The following is a 22,065-nucleotide window of genomic DNA, read 5'->3' on the forward strand; positions in this document are numbered from 1 at the left end:
GAGTTAACATACTAGGTCAATGATTCTTCATCAGAACTGGATGCTCAAAAAGGCATGTCGTGCTTTTGTCCAACCATCTGCCTATCAAATACCTTCTCACGTGTATCCACCTATTACCTGCTAGGCTTTGTATGGTCCCTCTTCTCTTCCAGCTTACTTCCTCCTCACCACCCCCCACCCCTCCCCCCACCAGAGTATGGAGAAGGGTCCCAACCCCAAAACACCACCCATCCAGGTACTCCAGAAATGCTGTCTGACCCTCTGAATTACTCCAACACTGCGTGTCTTTCTTTTGAAAACCAACATCAGTTCCATGTTTCTTCAGCCATTTGCTTAAGTTCAGATATTCCAAAAATATTTTAATTTTGCAACACCATTTTCTAACCCAGTCTTAAAGCACTCTTGGAACTGATGTCAATTTAAGGAAGAAAACGTTAATTTAAATTAGAATTGTGTATAAACTGCTGTCAAATTCTTTCCAGCAAGATATTGTAAATTACTGCAAACTGATTTGGGCAATCTGAATAATGTACATTTTTAACATTTCAAAGGCAAGGAATTTTCTTCAAAGCCACACTTTGAAAAGCAACAGGAATGCTTGAACTTACCGTTGTGAGTGTAAACGGATGGCTCTCAAATACTGACACACTTGGACAATGCAGAACAATGTACTAAATGAAATTGGAAGAGAAAAAGGAATTAGTTAATCCAAAAATAATTGTTTGATGTTTCTTTCGAACACCAAAACATGGTTGGAATTTTCTTTCTTAAATGCCACATTTAAATCTTGCAATTCACTCGAAGCTTCGAGAACCAAGGTACAATTATATGATAAGTTCCCTGGTAAAGACTTGCAACTCTTGACCCTCTTGTACTGTACAATTAGATCTTTTGGCTCCCAGGTTAACAACTCCTAATTTAAAACTTTTACATTTATTTCCAAATCCCTTCCTGATATCATCCCTCCCTGTCTCTGCAAATTCATCCAACCTTAAAGTCGAAGGTATTTATTCACAAAATGCTGGAGTAACTCAGCAGGTCAGGCAGCATCTCAGGAGAGAAGGAATGGGTGACGTTTCAGGTCGAGACCCTTCTTCAGACTGAAGTCTGATAAGATCTCTGCAGCTCTTCAGATCCGTCTTTTTGACCATTCTTCATGTGATCAGTCACCAGTACTTTCATAATTGCTTTTCCTTTTCATTTAACCAGCAATTTTGAACAAAATGTTGGCTATTGTCCCAACACCCTTGTGACCGGATTACATGTTTTAATAGCACAATTATGAAATCCCTTGAAGGGTTTAGCTTTATTAAAGGTACTTTTAAATATGTTACTGTTTCTTTCTTTATCATTCACGCTATATATTTCTCTCTCCTCCATGATGCTCATATATTTTTGTTACTTAAGGCTGTCCAACTCTCATATTCTTTTTCCCAATTCCTCATGAAATCATTTTTTATTTTATCATGTTCTTATAGATCTTTACATATCCCTAAGACCCGCACACCTTTCACTCTTGCCTTTATTTGCAAAGCAAATTACTAACTAGAAAATTGGAAATGCTATTCGTCAAACTTCTGTATTTGGCATTTCAATTTCTACTCCCATTGTGAAAGAATGGTCTGTCCTCACATATCTCATGGTGTCACAAACCCAGGTTTAGTCCTCCAAAATCGGTTTGACCTTCCCAATATCTTGCTTCCTTCCTCAAGGTCTGATGATTGGAAGAAACATTTCAGCCAAGTTTTAGGAATCGCATGCAGCTATTAGTAAGAGGCCAGAAAAGGAACCAACTGCTCTGATTGCTGTAAATGCCCACAATAGGAAAGGTTAGTGTAATCTGAGGTCACTTCAGACTTCATTAAATAGTTTCTGAAAAATCCCCCTGCTGTGCATATGTTAAGTAAGAAAGTTTGCCAATGACTGCAATCAACAGATTCTCATAGAATTAAAAGAAACATGTTCTACACCATGAATTGAAAGCAAATTACTGATCTTAATTTTCTCTGCCTTACCAAATAATTCATTTTATAAATACAGCCAATGGTGCAGGTACGTGTAGAAATTCTATTCCATTGCACATCTTTATATTACACCTGACGGGCGTTTCGGGTCGATAGATGGATAGATAGATAGGTTATGCAAGATGAAAATATGATATTTTCTCTTAAAATATCAGCAATCTCAGTCAAACATACATTTCTGTAAATTTGATCTCCATCCTCCCTGCCCATAATATACATGTGAATGGCCATCAGGCACATGCAGTAATTTCAAGCAGCAAGCAATGCAAGTTTCTGTTGTACTTTTCAAAAGTTATTTTCCACACTCAGCGTATACAAACTACATGGGGCATTCATGACAAAGTTGGCTTTTGTCTGGAGAGTTGAAGTCAGCTTTGAGGCAAATTAATGGGTGCCCACGTTTTCTCGATAATCTGTTGTGGAGTTCATGGCTTCCATTAACTTGCAGGTAGGTTTTCATAGTGTTGACTCACAACTCATCACTTGCTGCTGATGTCCTTAGAACTCCCATTTCACATTCAGCCAGTATAACTCCCTGCCCCATGCTAACCCCCAAAACTCTAATCTCAAAACATGTGTTGAGCTAGCTCTCTTCCACACATGCGTTCCAAAACACTCTCCCACAAACCACCCATGCTCAATGCTCCAGTCCTGAAATACCAGGCAGATCCTCTCCTGCCCCTTTTTTTTAACCACATTCTATTTGATGTTCTCTGTTATTTATGGCATCGTAGAGTTAACATGGTCTTTCTTTGCACACAGTGTCCAAGATTTATTTTACTCCACACAATTCTTTGCTTGTTGTGCATAGTTAAATTTCAGTGCCAGTTTTCTGTAAGAGTCCATGCCAGGTAACTCCTACTCAGCCTTGTTTTAACACATCCTTTCCAGCGCTGTAGAATTTCTAATCCATGCGGTCAGGTCTTTAAAATAATTCTGCAGTGAATATTTTAGGGATTAAATGAACATTTAGTTTCCTTCCTGCGGGTGTTTATTTAAAAGTTGTGTTAATTTAAACCTCATGGCATGTCATGAACAATACATCTTTCTCTCGATTATTTAAAAAATAGCACGATGTTGATTAAATTCTTAAGGGAGAAAAGTTGATATTCAAAGGGGCCTCCGCAACAATGCAATTGGATGCAATGTATTCTTGCAGATAACCTTTTATAGTGACCATACCAACCCTATTTTCTCACAAGAATGTATAATAATAGCCAGTATTTGGTAATATGGAGTAATTTGTGATTTGAACTTACCTGACCTGGCCTTGCCCTGAAGTTGTCTTTTACCATCCGTATCTCTATCACATCACAAGGATAAGAATTCACCGTGACAATGGTAACTGGTTTGTTGCTCCGAATATATCGATACAGCCTTTCTGCACAATAGAGACAGAGAGGGCCAGACACCCAAAGCCACGTCTTAAAAGTAAAGGAAAGATTTGGATTAGAAAATGACAACATTCTACCCTAAATAGATTTTGTTTAATTACATTGAACAATTAAACCAGATGTGGAGATTAGTTCTCCCAATAATTTCAGTGTTATTTTCAACTACAAATATGCTATAGCAAAATCTACATCCCAACAGCAAAGTTTCACACAAACATCAATGACCTCTGAACAAAAATTAGCAATTTTGCAGATTATACATAATTTAAAAGTAAAATGTCAAGCCACAATTAGTTGTTATTTAAAGAATTGCTTTTGGCAAAAATAAAAGCCTTCTTGGATGACAGTCGCCATAATAAATATGCCTAATTATTTTATTTTTAGGGCTTCATCAATATTGTTAGTTTGCTGTTAGATTTATGGTTTGCTTATTCTTAACCAATTTTAGCAAGACTTTGAGATGTTCCCGATTGAAGCTGTAACATTGAGCATCCATGCATTTGATTTTAAAGTTTACAATACTGTTGTGGGCTCGGATAACTTGGTTGAATTTTATTATGGAGAGTAAAGCACAGTGAAAGAAAAATGAAACACATTCTCTCCGGATGCAAAACTGGAAATTTTGAATGGCAGATTACATAGAAACATAGAAAATAGGCCATTCGGCCTTCGGATGATCATGGCTGATCATCCAAAATCAGTACCCCGTTCCTGCTTTCTCCCCATATCCATTGATTCTTTTAGCCCCAAGAGTTATATCTAACTCTCTCTTGAAACCATCCAGTGAATTGGCCTCCTCTGTCTTCTGTGGCAGAGAATTCCACAGATTCACAACTCTCTGAGTGAAAAAGTTTTTCCTCATCTCAGTCATAAATTGCCTATCCCTTATTCTTACACTGTGACCCTTGGCCCTGGACTCCCCCAACATCGGGACCTTTTCCTGCATCTAGCCTGTCCAATCCCTTAAGAATTTTATATGTTTCTATAAGACACATTACATAACGTGTGGAATAGCTGCCCCACAGATGCAGTACCCAGGTTCAATCCTGACCTCCAGTGCTGCCTATATGGATTTTGCACAGTCTCCCTCTAACCAGTTTCCAGGTTTATTGCTTAATTGCAAATTGCTCTCCTCTTCCACACACCCCTCCCTTCCCCCTCCCCATGTGAAGGTGAGTGGTAGAATATCAGGGAAGTTGATGGCATTAAGTGGAGAATAGGTCTCTGGGAGAATTAGTGACAAATGGGATTGTTCTCGTCAGCTGACTAGATGGGCTGAAATATCATGCGGAAATACAAATATATGGAGATTGATATGTCTTAATAGACTTCACACTCAACATGTCGTACAAATTCAATATGGCAATCAGTAGCGCCAATAGTATTTTAAAACTCATTTATAAAACTCATAAAATATTCAAATAGGATACTTATTAAAGGAGTTCCTTTGAAAACTATACTCTGGTAAGCACAGAATGATTTGTACATTGTGCCAATATTAACCCACTGAATGCATCAGCAGATGACAACGTTGTTTGTGGGTATCATAGCATTTCTTGCAGGACAAATGCATTGTGGCTGAAGCAGATGTGGTCTTTTGTTCAAGAAGTAAATATCTATAATATGAGAAAACCAGGTTCCAAATCTTTCATTATCTGTCTGAGATGTCTTGCTAAAAGAGATGTAGGACAGGGAGATTTCCGATAGATGCAAAGGGCCAGATGGCCCTCCATCGCACCTCCTCCTCAATCTCCACCTGTAATAATTGTTCTCTCTCATCAGTCTTATGTGCTTTGATGTCATTAATAACAATACTATGGTTGTATGGTTACCATATCAAGTGATTCTTGTGTATTTTTTAATTTACGCCAAAATCGTATTATCGACATCTGTAAAAAAGGACTGTAGTGAGGATAGCCTCATAAAAATATAAGTAACTCTTTCATTGTTCATTGTTTATCCTGAAAAATTCATCTGCAAGGAGAATTGCTCCCCTGGTGCTAAGAAGAGATTTGATTTCCTGTTGAATGCTCTTCCCCTTCTCCTTCCCTTCCAGCTTTTTAGTTCCTCCACTCATTTTCACAGATGTTTTTTTTTAAAGAAACACTGGTTAATGAATGCATTTATGAGATCAACAATTAGTGGCAGAAGCCGTGGTCAAGAACTGTTGTGTAGTCACTTGAAATAAAGTACAAAAAGCTCCATTGACTTGGAGAGTTGCAGCTATAATCTATAGAAAAGAATCAACCTATGTTTCAGGTCAGAAGATGGATACAATGGTGAATGGGAAATATCTGATCTTCTGACCTCCAAGGGTCCCAACCAATTCAAAGCCTCATTGTGTTGCTGGGAGTTCAGTATCTCTGAGGATACACAACCATGAATCCAGATAGTGTCAAAATCCAGCAGAAGTCTCAGTTTGTGAGAACCCAGTAACAAACAAAATATTTGGTACATACTAGGACTCAAGGTAAGTTGGAAGAGGGTCATATGGAATTTCCTTTGGCCGAGGTTTTATGCTGGGAATTTTTAAACTACGGTTGCTGCAATGAACAAATTTACAGACTAGATATAAGAATATTACAATCTTACACTTAGTGTGTTAAGTATCTATGTTATAAGGTATACAGGGCACTGATTACAATCAATATAACTTTCACCAGGTAGAAAAGCTAACATTTTTATTTCCCATTCCACTGTAACATTTGAATTTCAATCAAAATTGCAAATCAATTGTGTGGTTCTATTGTTCCAGAGAACATTCAGATTTGCTGATACATTATACCAAAGGTATTTCAAACTGTGCGAATTATCATGTGTAGTTAATGGTATAATAATAATAGAAGTGTCAAGAGTAATGTTGGGGAATGTGTGCTGACAGATTATTATTGGAACATTTATTGGATGTAATTACAATGCATTCCCAGCTGTAAACAAGGACAATGAATGTTAGAATCATTCAGATTGATATTCTGTTCTCAACAGGAAAGAATTCAATAATCAAAACCATAAGATTCTGTAAGCTATAGTCTTAAGACTGAAATTGAAAGTTATCAGCAGTTCAAGTTCAAGAAAAAGAGGACGAGACACAATAGATTACAGATGCTGGAATCTATTTTACGTGACACTCATCCCCTGTGCTCCTTTTCCAGTCCTACTGATCTACCCATGTTCTCACTCCCTTTGTTCACCTTTTCCAATCCACCACTCCATGCCATCTATATTCATTAACCTCTTACGCTTGGTTCCATCTGCCATTCACCCACACCCAAATACCTTGGTCCACCTTTTTTATCCCCTCCCGAATCTGGTTATGCCTGTCCATATGCCTCCCTTATCTTGTTCCATATCACCTTCCAGCCTGTCTCTATCTACCACCTCCCCACCACAATCTGGTTTGCATTTTATCCCTGACGTTATCACTTATCATCCATCAACCTCTGCCTCAAAACTATTCCTCCCTGTCCCCCATCTGGTTCAATCTGCCCATCATTCCAACTTTATCTAGTCTCCCCCATCACCTACCAATTCCCCTCATCTCTTTATCCTGGTTGTTTCACCTCTACACTTTCTGTCCTGATCCAGGGTCTCAACCTAAAGGGCCTGTCCCAGTTAGGCGAGTTTAAGGCGACTACCGGCGACTAGGCTGTCGCCCAACGTTCGCCGGGGTGTCGTGGGCATGATCGTGAGGAGTCTTCAATGAATCGTAGCGAATCTCGGCGCGTCGTGGAAAAATGTTCCAGATAGAAATTTCTCAGCAAAAGTTGGCTTGTGGCCAGGTATCATAGCTTATTGCGGGCGCTGTCGCATGCTGTCCCCAGGTTTGCTAGGTTGTCGCAGATGCGTTTAGAAGCACGTAATATTAAATTAAGAAAAGGCATTTGAAGATACCAGGAGATAGTTTTATTTAACCAATTTATTTACCATCAGGACATTTGACAGGTACATTGGAGGCGACAGTTTGACGGTCAGGTAAGCGTGGGAATTTTGCGATGTTTCCGAAGATGGTGTAATCTCTTAGCCACGTGCTAGTTTCACAAAAAAACAAACTTGTATTGATCTGATTCGGCATTGTCGTGGTCATTGTCGTGGTCATTGTCGTAGGGTAAAAGAAAATTTAGGCGATCTGCTACGACTTTGACAGTCGCCGGCAGTCGCCTAAAAAATCGCCTAAGTGGGACAGTCCCTTAAAATGTCAACCATCTCTGTCACCACAGGAAAAGAGGACCTTTACTTCAAGAAATATGGCAAAGTATGAATAAGAAAGAATTAGTAATCAATATATAATTTTCGACTAATTACATGTTCTGGTAGGTCATGTGTGCATGATCCTAGTATACACAAAATTTGCATGTTCTTTAAACATCACCACTTTACATTGACACTCATTTGTACTATTTAATAAATGTAAATGGGGGGCAGCCATTTAAAATTGGGATGCATATGAATTTCTTCTCGAAAAGAAGGGTGAATGTTTGGAATCTACGGAGGTTTGTGAAAACTAGATAATTAGAGGCAATTAAAGAAGTTCTTATATAGAGCACCAGAAATAGTCCTTGTAATATACAATCTAGCCAGAAGGGATATGCACACAATTCCGTATAGCATTTTTACTTAGTAAATGAAGCAGAAAATATGTCAACATTCAAGATTAGAGTGAAGAGTGAACAAACATCCAGACATATGATTATAACTGTTTGTTTGCAAAGAGGTAAACATAAATATGGATGGCTTGGAAAGAAAAGCTGTTCCAAGCTCCATATTTATACACCTCCATGATGACAATATCTAAATGTTTGCTTTTTTCAATATCTTCGGTGACTGGAGGTCTTTTTACAAAAGTAGAGCAAGTTTGTAGCACAATGTGTTGGAAACTGTAAGAAAAGCTATTAGATTTATTAACTGAGAAACCTTTAAATTGTTAATGAACCCAAAATGAAAACTGCATTCTATCAAACATTGTTCCCAAATTTTGACTAAGCCACCAGACAAGCAGACCACGGCATTTTACTTTCCACAAACTTGAGTAATTCCATTGATTTGGTTTTGTCAATTTTTGGCTGAGTTGGACTAAAATGGAATGCGAGATAATAGCAATTTATACTATAAAGTTAGATAGAATTGAAGGTGCCTCAACAGATCATGAAATGAATAGGCTTCATGGCCATTTCATTGTCGTACATTCCTTGTAACAAGGCAAAGCTAGGTTACAGATGTGCCAATCTGAACATCCAAATCTTACATACCACTTGTAAATTAGACTCAAATTTTGGGGCTTCAGTGCAGATCCTCCCGAAGTTGTTTTCTAATCCAGGCTCCGGCTCAACTTCACTTTCTGGTGGATACTCAGATACAGGGATATCATCAATTATTGTTTTATTTGGATTAATGCAGCCAGGGGTGTGTTCATTCAAATTTGTCTGATATTTCAACATGCCTCTGGAAGAAATTAATACAAAAATCGTTTTTTTCCAAACATGTGGTGCACTTCTCATTTTACCCAAATCATTCAAAATTGTTTTGTTTTCATGTTCCACCATAGCCAGGTCCCTTCTTTTATTACCATCTTCTCAGTTTAACCGTCATTAATTTTAGAAACAATATTGAATCCTTCAGAACTGCCAGTTTTGTTTTATTCCCCCATAAAATGTTATCACACAAAATATACGAGCTTTGTTTCCCAAACAACACAAATCTATGTAACTGTTGTTACCAAATGCAGTCAAAATGTTTATTCCGTTAATTCTTTTTTTAAGATATATGTCATGGAATCAGGACCTTCGATACACAAGTCCACAACAACCATTCTATGTTATTCAACTCTACATACTCGGGGCGATTTTATAGAGTCCAATTAAGCCACACATCTTTGGAATATGGGAAAAAAAGGAAGCACCCGGAGGAAACCCATGTGCAAACTCTACACAGACAGCATCTGAGGTCAAGATTGAACCTAGGTCTCTGGAGCTCTGAGGCAGCAGCTCTACCAGCTGCGCCACTGTGCCGTCCATATTGGGTTGAGAAAAATGCCTGTGTTAAATGTCTATATTAAGTCTGCCGTGCATCATTTATGGTAAATCCATGTTATCTCCATCGTTTCATACTTGGGTCATAATTATGCAAGGTCAAAGTATTTCTAAACAGTAATATTATTATCAATAGTTACCAGCTATTCTTATTTCTCCTTACAATAATTTCTCAATTGTGTAACCAAAGACATTGTACAATATGTCAGTCTCTACAGTGAATGAACACTGCATCAATGCATGCAAGAAAATTATTGCCTTTATCAAACTTATTATTCCAGATGTTTTTTATCAAAGATGTGTGGGAATACAAATTCCCAGTACGACATTCCTTTCTTACATTAATATACAACAGTGTTGTAGGTTCTTCTAAACAAACTCTACAGTGTGTCTGAAGAGGAAACAATGTGATTGAATATTTTAAAAAGCATGTCATATTCACTTAGGAAGAGTATATTATAATCCTCAAATGGCTTTCTTGCCTCCCACAGTCTACATATTGAAAGAATATCTCTGCACAGATGATTCTTGTTTTCAAACTTATTAATTGGTGTAGTTTTCAATTCAGAAATGAGAGGACTATTTTTCTAAGGTTCATTCCTCATCCCAAGTACTTATATACTATAAAATATTAGTGCTTCTTTGTCATAAACCTGAAATCATCCAAAACATTGTTGCAGTAAACCTTCATTATAAAAGACCATCGGGTGGAATAGTGTCTGTTATTGTCGATTATCCGCTATAACTGGGTATTTTATTGTATAAGTTGTAGAAACGAACAACTGCGGTTACTGGTTATAGGCAAAAGGCCACAAAATGCTAGAGTAACTCAGGCAGCATCTCTGGAGAACATGGATAGGTGACGTTTCGGGTTGAAACCCTCCTTCAGATGCTCGGTCCGGAACTGGGCCTGGAATCCAGGTGAATTAATCAGCCCCGCATACTGGCGGCCGTGGGAGAGGCGAGGATCGGCGGAGTCAATGGTGACGGCCCGTAGGACGGAGTGAAGATTAGGGGTCAGCGGTGGTAGGCGTGGCTTGGAAGCGGCCGAGGAAACTGCATGCACAGGCAATGGTGGCAGAAGGTCTGGACTGGAAATGGCACGAACTAGGTGCGACATGGACGGCTGGCAGTGCAAGCGGCAGGGGAAGTGGTGCGAGCGGTCAGCGTGCAAGCGGCACCGGCAAGAAGCAGGGGCATTGCAGGCTGCCTGCACTGCAAGCAGCAAGGGAAGCAGCAAGAGCCAGGAGTGGCGCAGGCTGCCGTCGGTAGGTCTGTCCCCCATAACCAAACTCCATTATAAAGAGGTCAGTTTAAATGAGGGCTTACTTTATTTGCATCCCACATCACACTGAATCCTGTTCACTGGCTGTTCCTATCCCTGCTTGTCTGCTGACCTACTCTGGCGATCAAATACAGTAAATGAAAGTTCAGTTTTTAAATTCTCATCCTTGTTTTCACATCGCTGCTTCATAATATGACAAATCTACTCTGGCCCTGCCTCATTTCAGCCTCAGAGATCCTAAACCCAGCCTCTTGAGAATTTCTGACTTTATTTACTGCACTACTTGTAACATTACTCTCAACTGAAAAGTCATACGTTTGGTATTTCTTCCGTAAACCTTTCACTTCTATTGCTCTTTCATTCCATAAAACTAAACTCTTTGACTAAGTTTTGCTCATTCATCATAATATTTCTAGTTTTCAATGTCACATTTTATTTGATAATGCTGTTGCAACACATCAAAGAATATTTTGCTGCCTTGAAGGTACTGTGCATCTGCAGGTCACTATTACCAGGCATGAGGTTAATAGACAATAGACAATAGACAATAGGTGCAGGAGTAGGCCATTCGGCCCTTCGAGCCAGCACCGCCATTCAATGTGATCATGGCTGATCATTCTCAATCAGTACCCCGTTCCTGCTTTCTCCCCATACCCCCTGACTCCGCTATCCTTAAGAGCGCTATCTAGCTCTCTCTTGAATGTATTCAGAGAATTGGCCTCCACTGCTCTCTGAGGCAGAGAATTCCACAGATTCACAACTCTCTGACTAAAAAAGTTTTTCCTCATCTCTGTTCTAAATGGCCTACCCCTTATTCTTAAACTGTGGCCCCTGGTTCTGGACTCCCCCAACATTGGGAACATGTTTTCTGCCTCTAACATGTCCAACCCCTTAATAATCTTATACGTTTCGATAAGATCCCCTCTCATCCTTCTAAATTCCAGTGTATACAAACCTAGTCGCTCCAGTCTTTCAACATACGACAGTCCCGCCATTCCGGGAATTAACCTAGTAAACCTACGCTGCACGCCCTCAATAGCAAGAATATCCTTCCGCAAATTTGGAGACCAAAACTGCACACAGTACTCCAGGTGCGGTCTCACTAGGGCCCTGTACAACTGCAGAAGGACCTCTTTGCTCCTATACTCAACTCCTCTTGTTATGAATGCCAACATTCCATTGGCTTTCTTCACTGCCTGCTGTACCTGCATGCTTCCTTTCAGTTTATTCACAAAATGCTGGAGTAACTCAGCAGGTCAGGCAGCATCTCGGGAGAGAAGGAATGGGTGACGTTTCGGGTCGAGACCCTTCTTCAGACTGAACTGAAAGCTTCCTTTCAGTGACTGATGCACTAAGACACCCAGATTACGTTGTATGTCCCCTTTTCCTTTAATGTTGTTGAATAACTTAACAAAGACTCAAGAGCTCCCAAAATATGCCTTTTAAAAAAATTCTGAAGTGAATCTGGAAGTTTCTGCAAATACCTTACACTGTACTTGAAGAGGTGGCAGCCTGCAAGCAACAGTTGCCCTTATACCACTAATATTACATATGCCACATTATTACATATGCCACAATATTACATTATGCCACATTCCTACTGTCATTTGAGTTTCTGGAGTATCTGATCTGAACACGTGTGTGTGTGTGTGTGCGCATGCGCTTACAGCGATCAGCCAAAACACTGTGACCACTGACAGGCGAAGTGAATAACATTGATTATCTTGTTACAATGGCACCTGTCAGTATATTAGGCAGCAAGTGAACAGTAATCAAGGATAGCAATTTCACATGCGTATGATTTATATCAGAACGCAGAATGTCAGATGTTACCACCTCCAAAATTAACATTTAAACAAAAGGTATACCTGAGCCATTTGCACGTCAGTTCTTGAAGTTGATGTGTTGGATGCAGGAGAAATGGGCAGGAGTAAAGACCTGAGCGACTTTGACAAGGGCCAAATTGTTATGGCCAGATGACTGGGTCAGAGCATCTCTGAAACGGCGAGGCTTGTGGGGTGCTCCTGCTCAGCAGTAGTGAGTACCTACCGGCAGTGGTCTGAGGAAGGACAAACCACAAACCGGCGACAGGGTGTTGGGCGCACAATGCTCACCGATGCGCGAGGGCAACGAAGGCTATCCCGTCTGGTCCGAACCGACAGAAGGTCTACTGTGGCACAAGTCACAGAAATTTTTAATGCTGGTCGCAGGAGGAATGTGTCACAATACACAGTGCATCACACCCTGCTGTGTATGGGGCTGCACACGGAGGTCCAACAGCATATCAGGCAGGTGGTCATAATGTTTTGGCTCATCAGGTCATAATGTTTTGGCTGATCAGTGTATATATGTGGAGACAATGCTGAGAACATCTTAAAACTTAGCTCCAATGTAATCCCCAAGTGAACAACTCGGTGGGTTCAACATAAAAAATGAAAACTTTGTTTAACGCGCCGAAAATCAAAGCTTTTATAATTTGCACTATGGCATAAAGCCATCATTTTTGTTTAAGAAAAGGGCAAGGAATACTGGAGAATTGAGAAAGATTCTCCATTTTCTGCAGAGATTCAGTAATTATCAATAGAGATAATTTACAAAAGTTGATTTTAAAATTTCTCCATTGGCAAGACAGTTCAAAGTACTTCAAATAAAATGCAGAACTGTTTTAACTGGACATGCAAAATGACCCAAAACAATACCCATCTATGTTATCCAGAAATGCTGTCTAATCCACTGAGTTACTCCAGTCTTTTTTCAAGGGGAGAAATGGAAATGTCAAGTAATAGAGGCTATAGTTTTAGGTGAGAGGAGAAGAGTTTAAAGCAGATTTGTGCAGCAAGAATTTATTTTTACACAGAGAATTGTAAGTGGCGAGGATGTGCTGCCAGGGGAGCTGTTTGGAAGCTGATACGATGGCAGTGTTTAAGAGACATCTGATAGACATATAAACAGACAGGGAGACAATAGACAATAGGTGCAGGAGTAGGCCATTCGGCCCTTCGAGCCAGCACCGCCATTCAATGTGATCATGGCTGATCATTCTCAATCAGTACCCCGTTCCTGCTTTCTCCCCATACCCCCTGACTCCGCTATCCTTAAGAGCTCTATCTAGCTCTCTCTTGAATGTATTCAGAGAATTGGCCTCCACTGCCCTCTGAGGCAGAGAATTCCACAGATTCACAACTCTCTGACTAAAAAAGTTTTTCCTCATCTCTGTTCTAAATGGAGCAGAGACACACTTCTTCTGAAGGGTGCTAGGTAGAGGTTAGATTGACAACATGGTTGGCACTGACATGGTGGTTCCAATTCGTATTCTATGTTCAATGCCTTCCATTCACCACTAGAACGAGCTTAGCGCCCTTAAATTCTTCTTAAAAGTGGTCTTATCCAATTACCCTTCACCACCTCACTCAACTGGCAGCTTTATCCTCACACCAAACTATTTCTTGAACACTTATCTGTTTCAGATGAAAAGTGCAACTGAGGGAACTCAAAGAGGCCTGACTCTTCATGAGATAAATGGAATATTTCTTGTTTCAGCTCTGCTGAGGTCCCTTCTCTCACCTCTTCTTTCCGCACATGGTATCTACATTGCTAGAGTTCTAGTACAGAATTAGGATCATCTTTCATCACCATTGCTGGCACTTTCACTTTCATCTTTCATGTGGTTTCATCTTAACATCTTCATGTCCCACTTCCTCAATCTTTTCATCGTCATTTCACTTGCTAGGTCAACGTCCAGTTATATACTAGGATTCCCAGAATCCCACAATTTATATTATCTTCCTCCCATTCTACTTCCTGTAAATCAACATTTTGCTCTCCAGTTACTGAAGTCTCCATCACAGATGTTCTGATGACACCATCTATTTCCTTTTTCTTAAATATAGGTTCCATTCCACATTTTTGACTGTGCTTTCATCTGCTATATGTGTCCATCCTTTCCCCACCTCTTGAGAACAGGGTTAGAGTTACCCTTGTCCTTTCCTTTCATTCCATTCAGCAGTCACATATTGCATTCCTACTTTATTTCAACATTCAGAAGGAATCATTCTCCTGCTTTACTCTACCATGCACAGCAATAATAAATCCCCATTGCATTGCACCTTTCAATGGATTCATAGGAGATACAATACCTGCCTTTTACTTCCTACTATCCTATAATCCAGAGACATAAACTTCTTCCATGTGACACAACAATTTACTTGAAAAGGTAGGAACGGCAGATGCTGGTTTAAACCAAAGATAGACACAAAATGCTGGAGTAACTCAGCGGGACAGGCAGCATCTCCGGAGAGAAGGAATGGGTGTGTTTCGGGTCCAGACCCCTCTTCTGAAGAATTGTATTTGTGTCCGCCTATGTATATTTCCACCAGACCCATTTTAGTTATTTGACTCCCTCAACGGATATTGTCTGATCTGCTGAGTATTTCCAACATCGTGAAGATGGTTGAGTCTAGAACACAGTCCTGTCCTATGGTGATATCTTGGAACTTTAATGATTAATCTTCAACAACTGTAAATGTCTTCCTTTGTTCAAGCCATTACATTTTTTCACCCTGATGTTCATTGAAGTTATTGAAGTTTTACCTGGGCTCCTTGATGCCACACTCTTTCTAATGCAACTGATTTCAAATGCAGTTAATCTCACTTCTTCTCTTGAATCTACTGTAGAATAAGTCTGTGTTGAGGTCTGGACCTAAGTGGTCCTGGTGCAACCCGATCAGTGAGCAAGTTATCATCAACAATCCCTGTCATCACTTTACAGATAACTGTAAGTACCCTAAGAAAATACCTTAGACATTTCAAATTGTCAGATAGTTGCTGGTTCACTGGAACACATAGGTGACCTGCACAGCTGGTTCTAGTGGTGTGTGTTTTCTATACTGCAGCTGGCATTTTGACTGGTCCCATAGTCTATCCTATAATTTGTGCTCTCAGCCATTTCTTCATACCAGGTGAGGTGAATCAAATGTGCCTGAAAACTAGCTTTAGTTTAGTTTGGTTTATTGTCATGTGTACCAAGGTACAGTGAAAAGAAGCTTTTCACAGTACCTCAGTACACGTGACAATACTCTAAACTAAACAAAACAAGAGAGCTCAACTCTTTTCTTGGGAAGAAACTTATTTAATAGTGGAGATCCCAGTAGGAAAGCAAGGTGTATCATTCATCCAACAGCGAATATTGTTGTGAACAATGCTGCAGGCTTGGCTTTAGCAGGAACAACCTGGGCTCCATCATCTGTGAGGATAGGAATGCTCTTGGTGATTCCTCTCCCATTAAGTGCTTAATTATCCTCTATTTTGTGATGAGATATGACAGGACTGTAGGACTTTGATAACATCATTACCTGTGAGATTGCATAGCTCTTTCTATTCAATGCTGTTTTTGCTGTTTAGCATGCATGTAGTCCTGTGTTCAAGCTTCACGAGGTTGAGCTCTTTATTAGGCATGCCTGGTGCCATTCCTGGCATATCCATCCACTGTCTTACTGAATCAGGATGGATTCCCTGATCAATGCTAATGGCAGATTGAAGAATATACTGAACTACAAGATACAGATCATGATAGTTCACAATTGTGCTACAATTGATGTTTTTGATTACCCTTTTGATTATCCAGATGACCAATTTTGATTATTCAGATTAATTCTGAGTCTATCCCATTTAGTTTGATGAGGATTATACCACATTATGGAGGGTCTACATGGTCAATGGGGATGTTTCAGGCCATTTTTGGTGATGCCCATTGAAGTCTCCCATCCAGTTTAGATTCTATGCTCTTTAGTGTTTTCAATGTTTCTTACAAGTGGAGGAGCACTGGTTAATCAACTGAGGGAAGAAAGTATGTGGCGACTAGAAGATTTCCTTGCCGATATTTGACCTTTGATTGACTTCATGACTTCTGGGGTCAATAATGTGGATTCTAAGGGCGACACTCTTCTGGCTGTATGTAACTATGCCATTATCCCCAATGGATCTGTCCTTTTAGAGGATACCCAAGAAATGTGATGGAGGTGTCTACCTTGTCTGTGAGGTTCTATGGGATGACTACGTCAGGCTGTTGCTTGACTACTCTGTGGATCTGCACTCTCAATTTAGATACCAAACACAATATGTCTGAAAGGAGGATCTTGCAAGTTTACCTAAACTGGGAGCACCTTTCCATGCCCAGATTCACTACTTAGCCCTTTTTTCCCCCTCTGCCTTATAATAGTCATGCATTCCAGTGTTAATGTTTCAGGTAAAACCATTCAGGGAGGAGGTTTCACAGGGAAGACATTTTATTTCTAAACAATGGAGGAAGAGGAGGAGCGATGCCAACAGATTTGAAATTCTTCTGAACACAACTAAAGTGAACAGGATAGCACTGCCCCATGCATGAACAATACAAGGATTTTAACATTTCTATTTATAACACTTTGAGAGTTTACATTGCAAGTGTGGAAACAGTTTGTCTGACAAGTATTTCCCTTCTAAGTGACTTGCATTCTCTCTTCTACAACATATTGACAATAAGCCAAATCGCTTTAGTGTTCAACAGAACAAAGGACCAGAACAAGTTTGGCAGTTTGGGAATAACAATTCAGCATTCACCTCTTCGCTGCAAGTTTGGGATTATATTGCAAATGTGAAAATCCCAAAGTTGCAAGCCAACTCTGCCAATGCCCTCCCATCTGCATTCCAATGTTGGACCCTGCATGGATCCAACAAGTGAACACAAAGCTGTTGAATTTCTCAGCACTTATACTGGTAAACCTTGTCCAGTGCCAAGATAGACTTTTTCAGAGAAACGCAAAAACATTCATTTGAGTGGAGAAGGCCAGAAAGATGTAAAATAGTCAGAATAAAGTAATTTACTTGCATTTTCAATTATTGCCCGTAATGTATTAATACATTTAGTGATATTTGAACTGAAAATGACGAAACAAAATAATTTTAGCCTATTCATTCAACTCCCCAATGCCCTCTAGAGGCTTTATATCTAAATGGATAAAAAACAGAAAGATGAAAATATTCATCAGGTCGCCAGGCATCTATGAAAAGGCACAATTGAGTTAATTGTTCAGGTCAATGACCCTTCACAGGTGCTACCAGTCCTGCCCTTCAGTTTCTGTTTTAATATCAAATTTCCAATATCTGCAAATCTTTGATTTTCACATTCTGTTGAACACTTGATGACAGGTTGTTATGCAAAGGACAAAAAGATCGCTGCAACTACAAATAATACACCATTCATTTGCCATTGTCCTGAACTACTAAGTCATCGATATAGCTAAGACTGGAAATGCACGATTAGGATGCGATTAGGAGTATAGGAGCAAAGAGGTCCTTCTGCAGTTGTACAGGGGCCAAGTGAGACTGCACCTGGAATACTGTGTGCAGTTTTGGTCTCCAAATTTGAGGAAGGATATTCTTGCTATTGAGAGCGTGCAGCATAGGTTTACTAGGTTAATTCCCGGAATGGTGGGACTGTCGTATGTTGAAAGACTGGAGCGACTAGGCTTGTATACACTGGAATTTAGAAGGATGCGAGGGGATCTTATCGAAACGTATAAGATTATTAAGGGGTTGGACACGTTAGAGGCAGGAAACATGTTCCCATTGTTGGGGGAGTCCAGAACCAGGGGCCACAGTTTAAGAATAAGGGGTAGGCCATTTAAAATGGAGATGAGGAAAAACTTTTTCAGTCAGAGAGTTGTGAATCTGTGGAATTCTCTGCCTCAGAAGGCAGTGGAGGCCAATTCTCTGAATGCATTCAAGAGAGAGCTAGATAGACCTCTTAAGGATAGCGGAGTCAGGGGGTATGGGGAGAAGGCAGGAAGGGGGTACTGATTGAGAATGATCAGCCATGATCACATTGAATGGCGGTGCTGGCTCGAAGGGCCGAATGGCCTACTCCTGCACCCATTGTCAATTGTCTAGGATAACTGAGGTTGTGAACCAGCATTTTTAAAATAACACATTATACAATAACACATTATACAATAACACATTCCACTATTACATCAGTTCATGCATTTTTAAGTAAAGAGCATTTAGCATCCCAGCTTCAGCTGGATACGCAAACTCAAGAAGGCCTTTGGTTTTTATTCATGGGTCTTGTAGTTAGCCAAATAGCACAGTAGAGATTTTGGGCTAGAAATTCATTCATACAACTCTGAAAAAAGAGTTGCATTATTTCAAATCAGTTTACCTGCAGTGAAACAATTGTGTCTGGTGGAAAATACATTAGTATAAGAAAATAACTGCAGATGCTGGTACAAATCGATTTATTCACAAAATGCTGGAGTAACTCAGCAGGTCAGGCAGCATCTCGGGAGAGAAGGAATGGGTGACGTTTCGGGTCGAGACCCTTCTTCAGACTATCATTTCATGGTGGGATTTTCAATCACTCTTGTATTTTTTTCCCTCAGCATTAAACTCTCCTGAATGTCACTAATGGCAATTCAAGATCACAAAATTAATCTCCAGTAAGTTTGTTGACCTCACTGGTCTGAAAAACAGTTCATGTATACTCATTCATCCAGGCTAATAAAACCTTGTATTCCTTGAAACTCTCTTTTAAAGGAGTGAACATCAAACTGGATCTAGTAACCTCACTGAGGACTGTAACCTTTCATAAACTCATAATTAATCGCACATATGCACTTAGACAGCTATGCCTTTGGAGCTAAACTCCTTAGCCTCAAGATTGTTCCAGGATACAGCTGGTAATTTCTGGCTCATCGTACAGTTTGAGCTCAGTGCTGTATTACAGATGTCACCGAAACTACTTCTTCAAGAAGTGAACACATTCTTCCTTCTGCCCTGGGGAGCAATACAACAAGCACAAGGTGTTTGCCTACATTTGCAGACTTCCTCAGATTTCAAAGACTATGCTCCTGTAATATTATACTTCAATAAAATCTGCCTGGCAATCGCATGTCAGGTATGTCTGGTTGTATCCCTGGAGGGACTCAATTTCTAAAACTCATGTCACTTCCAGGCACTGTTCTTCACCAACCTGTCAAAGCCTCTCCAACTCTTTGGAAGCATTTCCCACTCCCCTCCAGTCATTAGTGCAACATGTGATTTCCCACCAACATTCCATTATGGATGGAAGACTTTTGCTTTTTTGGTACTATGTTCTTAAAACCTGGCCACAGAGATCACATCTGCTGTCAAGCTTGTAACTCACCATTGGAGAATGCTGCACTGAGTAAATGAGGAACCTAATTGTGCTGTTGAAATTCTTGCTGTTTATGCATCTTTCTCAAATCAATAAACAAAGACACAGAGCAATTACTGGACTTTACATTCTTAAATATTCATAAGATTCTTAATGATGCAGCACTTATTAAGCCACAGCATAGGTTTGCTGAAAACATTATTGAAAAAAAATACTTCAAGTCACTTACCCAGTCACATGAAGCAGAAGTAAAATGTAGAAGACTATGAAGAGGTTGTGTGTATACCAAAATATGTCATAGTTTGAATACCTGTAAGTCATAAAAAATACCATTACAGAGTAAAAGTACTCAATCCACGAAAAAATACTTATTTTAATCTCCATCTATTCTTGTGCAATAATTCACATAACATTGTCAGAATTTGTTCTTACCTTAGAGAATATGATGAAGATGTGCACATTAAAAAAAGCACCAACACCATGAAGAAGCCAGTTATTCCTGGAACTAAAGGACAAGTCTTTTGTTAACATTAATATTTCAAATTATCTCATTTTTACAACCATGTAATGAAATAACAATAAATGAAGCTATAGTCAATAGTGCAAGGCGGATTGAATGCAAAAATAGGAAAGATATTTCGACCACTTTACAGGCATTGATTAAACCAGGCTTTATGTGGTGCTTGCATCTTTGATCTCCTTATTTAAGTAATAATATTTGCTCATGAGATGGTGAAAGAAGATTCACTGGACTAATTCTTATTGGTTTTCTTATGAGGACACATTAATTAGATTAGGCTTATACTTTTCTGAGTTCTGAATAATGAGGTGAACTTATTGAAAAATACAAGATGCATATAATACAGAATCATGGCCGGATTAACATAGTAGCAAGTGTAGCATTTGCTACAGGCCCCGCCCTTTTGAGGGCCCTGCGCTAAATGCTTGAAATCGGCATCCCACTGATGGACGCTGTGTTGCGCGCGCCGCTCCCCAAACGCCATGTTTTGAATGTGTTGGCGGGGCTGCGCGGACCAATGGGCAGCCGGCGCCACACCGCCCCGCTCTGCCGGTGGCGACCGCCCAGGACTGGAGGCGGGTTGCTGCGTGGCCTCCGTTGGGGGCTCCCGGAGGTCGCAACAAGGTGTGGTGGTGGTCAGCGAGGTCTTGAAATCCCGGGTTTGGAAGTGCGGGTTTGGGCTGACTCGGTGTGGAGTTTGACAGAAATGCCGTGGGGAAAAGCTCAGCGCGTCAGAAAGAGAAACAGAGTTAATGTTTCGAGTTGGCGACCGGTCATCATTCCCAAATCGCTTTAAGTCGGACGGTGGAGCATTGTGACTCCTTGTGTAAAGGTCGGAAGGTGGTTTCTAAAGTACAAGTGGGGATTTCTGCAGAGTATGGGAAGGAAATACATCACGCCCATGGATTGGGTGGCAATTGCAGTGAGGGCGAGTGTGGCCAGTGCCTGCTCCATGTGTATGGTGGCGCTGGAGACATTAAGGGCACCTCTCTCGGTGTTGGTGGCGCTGACTGCCCACCATGTTCCCATTGGAATGACCCAGTCCCTGACCGCTCCCCATGGATTGGACGAATTCCCGCAGGTTCAAGCAATCCAAGTGGACAGCAACCCGCTCGCCCGCTTTGACCCCGGGCTCCACCGGCATCATATGCAGGTTTGCCAGGGATGCCTACTTAATCTGTGGGTTCTGGGGAGGGGAAAGGAATCGGGGGGCGCGGCGGCTTCCCGCCCACCCAACCAACTAACCAAACATGCCCTCCAGGACAGCAGAGTGCGGCTCGGTTTGCCGGCTGCCGTGGGGAATTGAACCGACTGTCAATGGGGAACCTGCGATTGGTGTCGGGGAATGGCTTGGTTTCTGACTGTTTTTTGTGGATTGGACGAATTCACGCGGGTTTGGGCTGTTTGATGGATTGTGGGCCCGCTGCGTGACTCAGAGGTACTGATTTAATGTTGCTCCCTCAGGTCACGCAGCGGGTTGCAGTCCACTTGGATTGCTTGAACCTGCGGGAATTCGTCCAATCCATGGGGAGTGGTCATGGACCGGGTCATTCTTTGACGCTGGTCGCCGGTTCCCCATTGACGGTCCGGTTTGGTTCCTTGCGGCAGCCGGTGGACCGAGCCGGACTCTGCTGTCTTGGAGGG

At 40.7% G+C, this 22,065-nt stretch overlaps 1 protein-coding gene across 2 annotated transcripts in view; it reads right to left on the bottom strand.

The window, feature by feature from the left end:
* nox4 (NADPH oxidase 4) overlaps positions 1 to 22,065 on the bottom strand; it is a 119,532-nt gene that overhangs the window by 53,039 nt on the left and 44,428 nt on the right. For both annotated transcript variants that reach the window (XM_078403134.1, XM_078403133.1), the window contains exons 7-11: positions 20,334 to 20,406; positions 20,131 to 20,211; positions 8,665 to 8,857; positions 3,284 to 3,448; positions 609 to 671 (exon numbers count right to left, since the gene is read on the bottom strand). In XM_078403134.1, the coding sequence (XP_078259260.1) occupies positions 609 to 671; positions 3,284 to 3,448; positions 8,665 to 8,857; positions 20,131 to 20,211; positions 20,334 to 20,406 (575 nt within the window). The remainder of the gene's footprint in view (positions 1 to 608; positions 672 to 3,283; positions 3,449 to 8,664; positions 8,858 to 20,130; positions 20,212 to 20,333; positions 20,407 to 22,065) is intronic.

Source organism: Rhinoraja longicauda, chromosome 7 (assembly GCF_053455715.1).
Source record: "Rhinoraja longicauda isolate Sanriku21f chromosome 7, sRhiLon1.1, whole genome shotgun sequence".
NCBI classification, from domain to species: domain Eukaryota; kingdom Metazoa; phylum Chordata; class Chondrichthyes; order Rajiformes; family Arhynchobatidae; genus Rhinoraja; species Rhinoraja longicauda.